Raw genomic sequence first — 12,720 nt, forward strand, 5'->3', positions numbered from 1 at the left:
TTAATCTCCACAACGGCCCTCACAGCGCTTGGATGCCTGGCTTCACCCTGGGGCTGCAAAAGCAAAGCAAAATACAAACGCTGTGGGATAGCGTAACTGGATGGACGGAATGCGGAACCAATCAAACATTCACCCCCAGTCACAGATCTGGGGCTGTCCAGGAGTAGGCACCTCACAGGGAAAAGCGAGCAGGGGTTCCACAGCGGTATGCGTACAGTGCCTTGAGACCCTAACGGGTGAGTAGTGCGCTATACAAGTGCGAAGTTTTTTTTTTTTTTTAACAGCCCAAAAAGCACAATGTTACCACAACGAGAGCCTGCAGAAAAGTTACCTTGGACTGTCAAAAAGTTGAAAATCCTTCCACTATGTTAGGTGAGATCCTCCCATGCTTTCCTTGTCATTTTCACCATTAAAATGTATTGAAAGCATTCTCCACATGTGGTCGGGTGCATATATTGATTTCTTTAACCAAGGATCTTCCTAACAGTTTCTGTACATATGCATCCCACCAGGAGCTCAAGTTCTTCCCAGCTGAGCCCATCTTCTACTTTATTTGCAGCGGTCTCCTGGAGACCTACTCCTTCAAGGAACACTCTTCAAGGAATTCATCCATTCAACCACATAGCTGAGAAACGTTTACATAGAAGGCTAGGAGCCCCAACACATGAATGCCACAACACCTTCTGTTGCCAACAAGGGGTGATGGCATCATGTCCATAAAATTAGTATTGCATACAGACCTGTCTCTAGGTAGCTGCTTAATGTAGTGGTATCTCTCTCTTTTTAGCTGATGTCTTTAGCCCCCCCCTCGTATCGCTACATAGTCAGTCAGGACACTATGATTGTGCTCCTAAAGGCCCCGTCTGTGTGCCACTAGACCTCACATTGCATGTGTGCTCCTCAGAACCTTCAAGATCATTGTGTGTGCCTGTTGAGTCCCTTAGATCACTCAAGGGCACTGCTTAATTTGTGAAATAAGTAAGTGCCAGGGCCCAAATTTGTTTTGTACATGGGCCATCGTTGAAGGGCAATCTACTCCCACCAGTGGCGATGCCCACTGCATGCCAGGACCCAGCCCTTTGCCTTCAGTGCTGGCACCACACGTCTTTAAGTGTTCTCTTCGAAAAGAGTGCAAGGGCCAAGAGTTGCTTTGTGCTTTTACTTATTTTTCACAGGTGACGTCTTAAAGCAGCTTAGGCTTGTTATACCAGCATTAAAGGGTCAACTACTCTACAAGAAAATCTTTGCTACCTGACCTTAAAGACAATGACACAGCTGATAACATTTTAAAAGTACTGCAAGGGGTGTGCATTGAAGGCAGTGGATTTGGGAACCTAATACTCCCTGCAGTGGGTCACTGAAGCATTATTCAACCCACGGTTTTGCCTGGATAAATAAAATTACCACCATAATCTGATAACAGACTTGTGATGCGACACAATCCATGTCACTTTTTTGTATCTGTGAAGGTGTTTATTTTGGAAAAAGGCAATATTGTTTTTTAATGCCTCAATCACACTTGGAAGTGACTCCTGGACAGTTATTTTCTTTCTTCACTATTTAGCAACCTGAAAGTTGACAGGAATCTCTAGTAATTTCTTTGGCTGTTGGAATTGTTTCATCTGCGACCAAATGGCTAATTCTTTGAATGCTTACTCTATCATTTTGTGCAATGAAGTGAATGGCTGTGGACACCAGTGTTCAGAGCACGAGGATGGGAGCTATACACAAGAAGAAGAGGGTGTTGAACTGCTCAGACAGGTGAGGAGTTGAGGGCACCTCAAGGAGCAGAGCCTTCCTGGTGCTACACTGACCTTGCAGATCAGCTGACCAGAATCGTCCTATAACCACTAGCTCCATCAGATGTGAAGCAGCTGCACAGTTGCGTTCTGTCTGTTGAGCTTGTAGCACACTCTTGGGAAACCCATTTGTACCTACCACTTCACTTCCTCTTCAGCCTCAGAGTAGTGTCCCATTGACTCTCCAAATCCGGAAAAAATTAAATAAATTCACCGAATGCACACATTTTGAGCTGTGTATGGGCACTGACCCCCAAGCGCCAGATCCCAGTCTTTGATGGATGAGCCAATCAAAGTTTGTTGCACCCAGCCAGGTGTAAGATGCAATCCGCTGCAGCTTGGTATCTGCAGGGGAACATTGTTGTGCACCCCTCCATATCACAGTGGTGAGCCTTTAACTGGTTTCTTTCCCTTTAGTGCTCCAGAACTCCTACCTATCAGACCCTTGGTAGCACTGAGTGGGCACCAATATTATATGTGAACTGGTCTTTGCAACCCTAACATACCATTTTTACATTTTGATAGGAAGTTACTGGGTTACCAGGTTTACTGATTCAGGGGTGCCAGAAATGCAGCCATACAGGTGGAAGTCCAATTTGTTGTTTGACTTTACACCAGAGGCCACCAAGTAATTAGACTAGGCTTATGATAGCAAGGTTGATACTTTATTGTTTTTTTTTGTTGTCTAATAACTGTACCCGAATACAGAACTCAGTAGTATCTTCTGTTTTTGGGTGAATATCTTTATTTCAATTGACTTATTGAATACACATTTAAATAAACAAACGCTATGGCTTTGGTTGGGCATTCCCTTTGTGTGTACTAGTTGTGTGCTTTATCTGATTTTGTAGCCCACAATGTCCTCCTAGAGTAAGCCTTGACTAATCATCCTCTGGACAATCAAGTGTTGAAATGCATTTACTTTGTTGTGCAATAGAGTTCACAAACACGGATAGTCCCATGGCACGTAGGATAAGCAGCGGTGCACATCACAAACACGTCTCAGTAAATTCTGATTTCTCCAGAACCCAAAGAACACAGCAGTCTGTAGCTTATTTTTTTTTTTCTCTTTACGGCCTCAAAAATAATGTTTCTATTCGTTTTTTCAGAAATATAATGCAGACTACGACCTTTCTGCAACACAGGGTGCAGATACATTGGCATTCGTTTCTCTATTGGAAGAAAAGCTACTTCCAGCTCATGTAAGTGTGTCATGACTAAAAACTGGACTTAACACATAATGTAGGGGGGATGGAAATGAGTGTTCAATGGACTTGCCGCCCTGGCTGTCTGTGACATATAGACAGCTTTTCATAGAAGACATAACTTATTATAGAGAATTCAAGGCTCACCTCCTGTAAGCCAATGATATTTATATTGCAGCAAAATAAGACACTCCTTACTCAACACAGTGTTGGTCAGACGCCTACCTTAGACTTCTTTTCATGCTTCTCTCAAATTGTTGGCTTTTTCTCGTTCATCTCCACCATTTGGAAGTCTCATGCTGTCTGGAAAAACCTCTCTTTCCACTTGTCCCGAGCCTAACTACTCCCTGGAGGGTCCCCCTTTCTGCCAGTTCTGTATTTTGTTGCAATCCTTGTCTTGACCCTTGATCATGTACCCCTTTGATGACTGTCGTGACGTAGCTAGCTTTAGAATAACATGTCACCTAGTTTAAGTTTACTAAATAAGAAAGCAATTTCCTGTGTTTCCTTGCACTATCTTACAAAACAAGTTAGATTTTTTTACCTTCCTACCCCACTTGCTACATAAGACACATTGCCCATAGATTCATCTTTTCTTTCGGCCCTGTTTGCACAAAATGTATATTTTTCTGTGGTCACCAAGCTGAGCTTGATGTCTACACCTCTCACAGTAATTGCTGTGTTAGTGAATGTAAGGTTAGCGTATTCACATTTGTATATCACTATCCTCCATTGTTATGGCATCGTAGTGAGTTCTCTACATGAGAACCCTTTTGAGCGGATCAGGAAGGCCATTGTTCGGCCAGAGGAGCCACTGGTAATTGGAGTATGGTGTTTTATTTGTAGATACTTCTAGTTTATCCAAAACCAGACCCCACCAGCTGATAAAGTGTGTACGTGCTGTGGTTTCAGTCCTTTACACCACTCTCCCAGTGTACCTGCATCTGAGTCTGAATGATGGTTCCCACTACAGCCTCGATTAGACAGTCATCCAATGCTAAATCCAGCGCTGAATGCTTTCCTTGCCTTTGCAAAACTTCATGTAGGCTTTCACCCTGCAGTGGTCATTTGCAGTCCTGCTGAGAGAGGTAGAATACCAGAACTGCTCTCTTGGGTCCTCTCTGGTTTCTTTAGTTCTCGTACAGTCTCAGACCTGTTCTGTCCCTCTGCAGATTCATACCTTCTGGGTCGATTCCAAGAATTACGTGGAGCACACTCGGAAGTGGTATGCGGATGTCATCCCTTTCCCTCTGAATTTCATCCTCCCCAATCAAATGCACAAGCGGCACCTGGAGCGACTGCAGACACTACGGGGAGACCGGTGGATCGAGGACGAAGAGGAGCTGGAAAAGGAGGTGTGTGTTCGTGGCCTGCACTTCTAAGCAGCTAGTGTACATTGAGCTGCTGGAATACGTATCCTCCGTTGTCCCTCTCTGTTATTTGTTTCCCCCAAGTTGCTGTTTACGCTTATTACTATACTCCTGTATTTATAAGTTATTCTAGGGCCTGACTTAAGATCCACTTGTGTCTCCTGCCCCAATCCCCGGATTCCAGTAGCTCCCTAATCCACAGTCCTGTCATTCTGATGAATACAACTACCTGTGGATTCCTCACCTAATGAATTCTCCCAATGCGCCAGCATTCGATGGAAATTTTCTTCCCAGCTCTGCGCGTCGACAAGGACGCAACGCCGTCTGACGTCATCGAGGCAATAAGAGGTCCTTGCTGGCGTGCTGATGTCAGTTCCCTTTTTTCTGTGCCTTAGAGTAGCGTTTTTTTCTCCTGGCTCTTGGGGAGCTACTGTTTCTCGGAAGAGATACTTTCTCGTTAAAATGTCTCCACCTCGGAAGTCCGGCTTCAAGCCCTGTAGGGAGTGCGGGGGCAGTATGTCGGTGACGGACCCGCATAATGACTGTTTATGGTGCTTAAGCTCAGAGCACGACGTGGAAGAGTGTGGTTCATGTCAACAGATTAACCCAAAGGCGTTGAAAGAGCGTGAAGCCAAGCTGTTTCTGGCTAAGTGGAAGAAGAAGGAAAAGCACCGACATCGGAGGTCTTCTTCGAAATCTTCACATAAAAGACAGCATCATGACTCTCGGCGTCGGTATGATTCCCGACGTCGTTCAGGGAAAGATCGATCTCGTTTGAGATCTCCATCTGCTTGGTGTCGTGCGATGTGGGAGGTCAGCCCGACAGTGACGCCACAGCCTCAAAGTCCTCCGGCTTCTCCAGCGCCGTCAGTTTTTGAGGTGAATGAGCCTCGCCAGAGTCCTGCCTTCTCGCATGCACAATCAGAGGTGCCGGACCCAGTGCCGACGTTGCAGACAGCGCCAACAATGCCGACGCCGCAGGGGTATCCTGCTTGCCCGGCTCCAGGTGCGGATCCGGCTGCCTTCTTAAAAGCGATGTACAGCATCTTCAGCTCCATGGCTCCTGGCAGTGCACCAGCTGGTCCCTCCAGTCCATTAGCTTTTGGTCTGGACATTCCGGCTCCATACAAGCCGACGCCTTTAATGCCCTTTTGCCTTGTAATAGGTGCTGGTGCCTTTGACGTCGCCGAGAAGACCTTCGACGCCGGTGGTTTCAGCTGATCCGGTGGCGCCGTTGACTTTGCCACAACTCCATTCGATGCCGGCAAAGAGGGCTCATCTTCCCACGGCGCTGATGGATCCGGCGTTGGAAGAATCTGAAGATCAGCGTCAGCCGAGGGCGTCGGCTAATTCTTTATCAACGCCAAGGATAGAGGCCAGGTTGTGCTCGAGGAGGAAGGCTCGCAGACTATTGGAGAAGCAGGAGTATCAGAGACAGCTCCTAGAGGAAGGCGAGATTGCAGAGCCCCTGGGGGACTTTCAGGGTTTGGACTCTGCCAGCAGTCTTGATACTTCCACAGAGTGGCACTTGGCTTCTCCAGGCGAGTTCACTGAGGAAGCTGCTTCATTCCACTCAGTGGTGAGGAAGGCAGCAGACGTTTTAGATCTCCTGTTACCTGTAGCTAAGGTGAAGACCAATATCCTCACAGAGGTGTTACATCCGGCTTCGGCTGCTGCAGAGCCGCTCCTGCCTTTTAATGAGGCTCTCACTGAACCGAGAGGTTTGGAGGAAACCAGTGAATTCAACTGCAGTTAACAGATCAGTGGCTAGGAGATACAGATTGGCTCCTGGGGACCCGGGCTTCCTCTCTAAGCAGCCGACTCCGGAGAGTCTGGCGGTTCAGGCATCCTGCTCCTCGCGCTGAGCTCCTTGTTCGTTCCCTGGGGCTCCATCAGACAGGCAGTCAAAGGATGGAGCAGTCGGCCAAGAAGATCTTTTCATCTTGCAGTATGGCCCTGAAGTTGGCTAACGCCACTTGTGTGTTAAGAAGATCTATCCATGCCTTGATGGATGTGGCTAAGGCTGAGACGCCAGATTTGCCCCAGGACATGCGGGGTCTTTTGGCTAATGCACAGGCGGCAGCGACTCAGGTCATTCAGTCAGGGTTAGATACTGCAGATTCAGTGGCCAGAGCGATGGGGACATCCATTGCAACCAGGAGACATGCTTGGTTGAGATTGTCTGTTTTTTCATCTGATGTGCAAAAAAACTCTTTTAGCCTTGCCATTTGATGGAGACAAGCTATTTGGTTCGAAAGATGACTCTGCCTTAGAGCGCTTCAAAGAGAGTAGGGCTGCAGCTAAGTCCCTAGGCTTGCAGGCTTCAACCACCACCCTGTTCAGGTCATTCAGAAGGTTCAGGGGGTTTGGACGAGGCTCTTCCTTTCGGGGGAGACGCCAGCCTGCAGGCCAACAACCATCTACACTTCCCTACAGGTCATTTAGAGGGAGGGGTAGAGTTCGAACCAGATGAGCCACCCAGCAGCACCCTGCCTCTCCCTCTTCCTCCGGGGGGGGGGAGTGGGGGGTGCAACAGGGAAAGCAGCCTTAGTCCTCCATCCATTCCATCCCATACTTTTCCTGTAGGGGGAAGGTTGTTTCATTTTTTCCGCAGGTGAAAGCTGATCACATCGGATTCCTGGGTCATCAATATTGTGGAGAAAGGTTATGCACATCCCTTTCTGGAGTTCCCACCTTCCATCCCTCCCCACCCCTCCTTTTGCACAGAAGGCCATCTCCTGTTGTTGCAACAGGAAGTTCAGACCCTATTATCAAAAGGTGCAGTGGAGTTGGTTCCAGAGCAGGAAAGGGGTCAGGGTTGTTATTCCTATCCTGGACCTGAGGGTTCTGAACTGGTTCCTCAAGCAGGAGAAGTTCAAAATTCTGACCCTAGCGCAGGTGCTTTTGGTGTTGAACGAAGAAGATTGGATGGTGTCTGTCGACTTGCAGGATGCTTAATTTCACATCCCTATTCTCAAGTTGCACAGGAAGTATCTCCGGTTTGTGGTGGGGTCGCAACACTATCAGTTTGCGGTCCTTCCTTTTGGTCTTACTTCCACGCCTTGAGTCTTCACGAAGGTGATGGCGGTGGTTGCAGCGCATCTCAGGAGGAAGGGGATAGCGGTATTCCCTTACCTGGACGATTGGTTGACCAAAGCGAAGTCCCCAGATTTAGTGTTGCTTCACCTGCAGATGACAACCCGGTTGTTGTTCGATCTGGGCTTTTCGGTAAACGTGCCCAAATCTCACTTAGAGCCCTCTCAACGCCTCCTGGTCATAGGGACTGTACTGGACACAACATTGAATCTGGCCTTTCCTCCGCCTCAGGGGATTCAGGACATTAAGGCATTGATTCCAATGTTTCGAAGTGGAGCGGTCGTTCCAGTCCTCAAGGTCCTTTGTCTGCTCGGTCTGTTCGCCTCATGCATTCTGTTGGTCACTCATGCACGCTGGCACATGAGGGCTCTTCAGTGGTGCCTCCACAGGCAGTGGTTTCAACACAAAGGGGATGTTGAGGAGTTGATAAAGATCTCCAGAGACACTGCAGCGGATCTACAGTGGTGGACTGTGGACGGCAATCTTTACAAAGGAAGGCCGTTTTCACTGCCACCTCCGGTGACCACGGTGATAACGGATGCTTCCACTTTAGGGTGGGGAGCTCATCTGGGGGACCTGGAGATCAAAGGTTGTTGGTCTCCAGTGGAACAGATGTTTCACATCAATCTATTGGAATTGCGGGCGATACATTTAGATCACAAGGCCTTCCTCCTCTACCTTCACGGTCAGTTGTTCCAGGTTCTGACGGACAACACTACCGCGATGTGGTACATCAACAAGCAGGGAGGAGTAGGGTAGTACCTTCTCTGCAGAGAAGCACTACGGCTTTGGTCCTGGGCACAGGACCATCAGGTTTGCGTGCTAGCAAACCATCTGGCCGGAGTTCAATTCAATTCATAAAGCTTTATTCGGCACATATAAATGACCATGAAAGCAACAGTACATATTTACAAAGACATTGCAATTAAAACTTACAGTTATTAATTATAGTTAATGGCTCATTGAGTAATTCATAAATATATAGAATGCATAATAAAATACATTAAAAACTCATGCTTTTCCTGGAATTGATGCACTGATTTAAAAAGGTGGCAGTATAAAAACAAATATCTGCCGATTGCAGATTAAAAATTAAAGCCATAGCATGTTTAACTGTACGTGTTCCGTATCTAACAAACAGAGGTTTCAAAAATACTATACGAAAACATGTATACAGTTTACAGAACAGCAGAAGGTGCACAGTGCTCTGTGTAGATACATTATCGCACCTACATGGCCCAATCGGGTGTTTCTTAATATTTGGATGGGCTACTAGACAATGTGCCATCCCAAATCTTAGTCTGGTTAGCACAAATTTATGTGAATTCCTAGTCACCATAGTTAGGTAAGATGGAAAACCCTCCATTAGATTATATCTATTATAAAAAATGACGGAGGACAATGATCCGGCTATGATTGCTCGTTTCCTTTCTGCGTAAGTTAGAAATATACTTTTCATTTCTAGTTTGGAGATCGTGGTTGCTGCACTAGGATTATTTAAAATATTCAGATTAAAAATGTCTGGAAAAACAGACAACAACATATTTAACCCAGGGAATATCTCGATATTTATCCAAACGTAAGCAATCCTCAACAATAGTTCTATTAAGTAGCTTCTCATCGCCAAGCCAAAAAGACCGCCAGATCATCAATGGTCTAAGTGATATCAGATCAGTTAAATAATTAATGGCTAATTCGCGATGGCTTAATTCAGTTGAGGCAGAGATGGGCAAAAACAGGAGCTTTTTTAAAAACATATTTTCCTCCAACTGTAAGTTGTAGGTACAGCTATAACCCCATACTCCTGCCCCATACAGAGCAATAGTCACACATCTAGCTTGGTAAATCTTGTGCATATCCCTGGTTCGACGATCCCCAAGTTTTGCAGCAAATCTATAAATACCATAAGCATTTTTTGCCATTTTATTCCGGATGTTATTAAATTCATTGTTCCATTTCCTGTCGTTAGAGAAGGTAATACCTAGGTAACAAAATTTATCCACCTGTTGCACCTTTTCGCCGTCTATAAAAAAGGCATTTAACGTTTTGGCTTTAGCTCCGCAGGTCATGGTATGCGTTTTTCCCTTATTGATTACTAGTTTTCTATCTTTAATAAAGGAGGAAAAACTATCCATTAGTCGTTGTAATCCGACAGGTGTTTGAGAGAGTAAAACAGCGTCGTCGGCATATAGTAACACCGGCACCGGAACACCGTTGATCTGAGGAGCATCAGCATTAACCTTTTTTAAAATATCATCAATTCCATTAATAAATAAAATAAATAAAAGAGGAGCCAGAACACAACCCTGTCTAATTCCTCGTGTAACACAGATTTTTGGAGTACATTCTCCTCTGGTTCCAAAACGTACGTTGGTTTTCAATTTCTCGTATAACCTAGCGAGGAAAAAGATTATGCCTTCTGGGGCTCCTAAATTTAACAGAGTTGCCCATAAAATGGAATGATCTACCATATCGAATGCGCTGCTCAGGTCAGCAAAACAAAGATACAGGGAACCGGGTTTCGCTTCAGTATACTTCCCGATCAGTAGATCAAGATTGATGCACTGGTCGAGCGTACCTCGTCCCTTCCTAAAACCATACTGGCTATCAGCCAGTATGCTATCCTGCTCAACCCATTCCTCTAATCTTACTAACATCACTCTACTCATAACCTTGACTGAAGAGTCCAGGAGAGAGATCGGGCGGTAATTCTTAGCGTCAGATCTACTTCCCTTTTTATGAATTGGCACAATGATTGATTCACCCCAAGTTACAGGGGCCTCGGCACACACGGCAACGTTAAAAACAATGGTTAAAAGGGGGCCCCAGACATCTGCCGCAGCTTTATAAACGTCTATAGGTACCCCGTCCGGGCCCTGAGCTTTCCCCCCTTTGCTAGCCCGTATACCATGTTTAACCTCACTAACGGATATATCCAAAGGCAGAGTAGGCCACTTATTGGGACTAGGATCATTGACTTTATCAGAGTCAAAAATGCTGGAGAAATGTGCAATCCAACCATCACTAGAAACATTAGAAGTCAACTGTGGTGTTTTTTCATCCCTTAAAAAAGGCGAGTTGACCGTGGCCCAAAATAATGTACAATTTGATAATTCAGCAGCTTGGTTGAGGGAATCCCAAGCCTGTTGCTGCAGTTCACCCTTCCTCTGTTTGAGCGCACATTTATATTTCATTCTTAATTTATTTACCAGTTTTTTGTCCCTGGGCCTCGCTGCTAAAGCCTGTTTGAGGCTAGTTAGTGCGGAAGTACAAAGGTGATTGAACCATCTCGGTCCGTTCCTACTTTGCCTACTATTGCAACTGGTAAACTTGGCATCAATAGCTTTATTAATTTGGTTAAAACAATATAAAACCCTCTCAGAGTCAGATCTATTTTTTAAAATAGAGGCAATGTCCAGCAGGCTCTCATTAATTATGGAGCTAGTTAAATCATCGGCTCTTTCACCAATCCATTTTAGCCTAACACCGTTAGTCCTATGTGGTTCTACATTAGAAATAATAATTCCCACATCCACCGAACTACCGGTCCAAAGGGTAGTGTCCAAAATAATACGGTTGTGGTCACTCAGGGTAGTTACTTCAATTCTTGGTGGTTCACAGTAAGAACTAATATTAGAAGATGTGATCACATGGTCAATGACCGAGCTAGTGTGCCAATTTTTAAAAGTGGGAATGGGTAAACCATTAACATCTTTACAGCACTCCACTATTTCTAGGTCATAGCAGCCCATAAACTTATGCAGTGCTTCCCCATAACTGTTATGTCCAAAATGCGGGACATCCCAGCCGGCACTGTTAGTAACCCCACAAACCCTTTGTGTAGACAAATCGCACAGAGTAGTATTGAAATCCCCTACCCAGATGAAGTCAAATACAACATTCTGTTCCAGACATAGATTTTCGACAGCGCCGGCTAAGTCTGTTACTACTTTGACCCGGGTAACATCAAAAATGTTATTATAATAATTAATCAATAAAACATTATGGTCTTTGTCATCCACAAGCCAGAGGATCTGCACAAGGTCCCCTACAGGTATATACTTTTTAACCACAATAGGACGACAGATCGTTACAAGTATAAGGAGACCGCCTTTCGCTCTACCTATACCACCTCCCAACGCCGGTAAATTGTAAGAAACGAATCCCTCATAGTTAACATCATCTTTACACCATGTTTCTTGAAGACATAAAATGTCATGGGCATTAACAAACGTTAACCATCCCGGGTCCCTCTCCTTTGATTTCAGCCCTGCCACATTCCAACAAACAATAATAACAGTATCCTTACCCCTAACACAATTACTATCAGGCACCATACGATTGTTTCGTCCCCAATTCGCAATCTGGTTTGAATAGCTTATGTCCCCACAATCGGGCGGTGCCCTTATATCCACCGCCAATTCAATTTCTGTATTGTTGGGCATCTCTTGGGCCATGGTATTATCTATACCGATATCCACACAGGGAATAATAGTCACCTGGGGTAAGAACTGCCCTCCCTCATTAAGTCAATCATTTGTATCCAGAGAACTTAGGGGTTGAAACCGGTTTTGCATTGAAATATCAGGGTATAACCTGTGAGTAACAGGGCATAATCTGCTACCTCTACTCCCATAAGGGGCATTATTATGATGGCTGTAAAAGAAAGCAAGCGAGCGGACACACACATTATTATCAGTAATTGGTAATGAGGCAGCTTTTAATAATACATTGGCAGCATGTTGGGGGTGTTTAAAGTTTATAATGACACAGTCACCACCAAAACTTTTCTTAGAGCTCCCTATCCAATCTACCCTTCTGGTAGTCAAGACTTGATCTGAGAGTTCAGTTAGAAATCCACAATGCCTGTGCATCCAGAAAACGGTTTTATTTTTTAGAAGGGAGATTAATGGCGCGCCTTCGCCTTACCTCAGTCCAATCCTCTTTTCTATCAGGTATTAAAACAACCTGGCTATCATTACAGGCTAAGGGCTGTGCTGTCGAGTAGTTCTGTACAACATTCCTACTAGTATCAAAACCTGTAACAACACCGGGGGGAGCAACCTGAGTATCATGATTGTTTATTGTTATTGGGGCTGACACACTATCTGCTTCCACCAGTGTTTTTTTGAGGAGATCGCCTAATCTATTAACCTCCGCGGTTAGCTGATCAATTTTTACCATAAGAGGTTTGACAATACCCTTAATCTTTGAGTCAATAATACTTACTAAGTTATTTGTTTTTTCTGC

At 45.2% G+C, this 12,720-nt stretch overlaps 1 protein-coding gene across 1 annotated transcript in view; it reads left to right on the plus strand.

The window, feature by feature from the left end:
* Window positions 1–12,720, plus strand: part of MTX1 (metaxin 1) — a 104,616-nt gene that overhangs the window by 74,636 nt on the left and 17,260 nt on the right. Inside the window, exons 4-5 of the mRNA XM_069218427.1 lie at window positions 2,909–3,001; window positions 4,177–4,359. Coding sequence (XP_069074528.1) covers window positions 2,909–3,001; window positions 4,177–4,359 — 276 coding nt within the window. The remainder of the gene's footprint in view (window positions 1–2,908; window positions 3,002–4,176; window positions 4,360–12,720) is intronic.

The sequence above is a fragment of the Pleurodeles waltl genome, chromosome 12, assembly GCF_031143425.1.
Source record: "Pleurodeles waltl isolate 20211129_DDA chromosome 12, aPleWal1.hap1.20221129, whole genome shotgun sequence".
NCBI lineage: Eukaryota > Metazoa > Chordata > Amphibia > Caudata > Salamandridae > Pleurodeles > Pleurodeles waltl.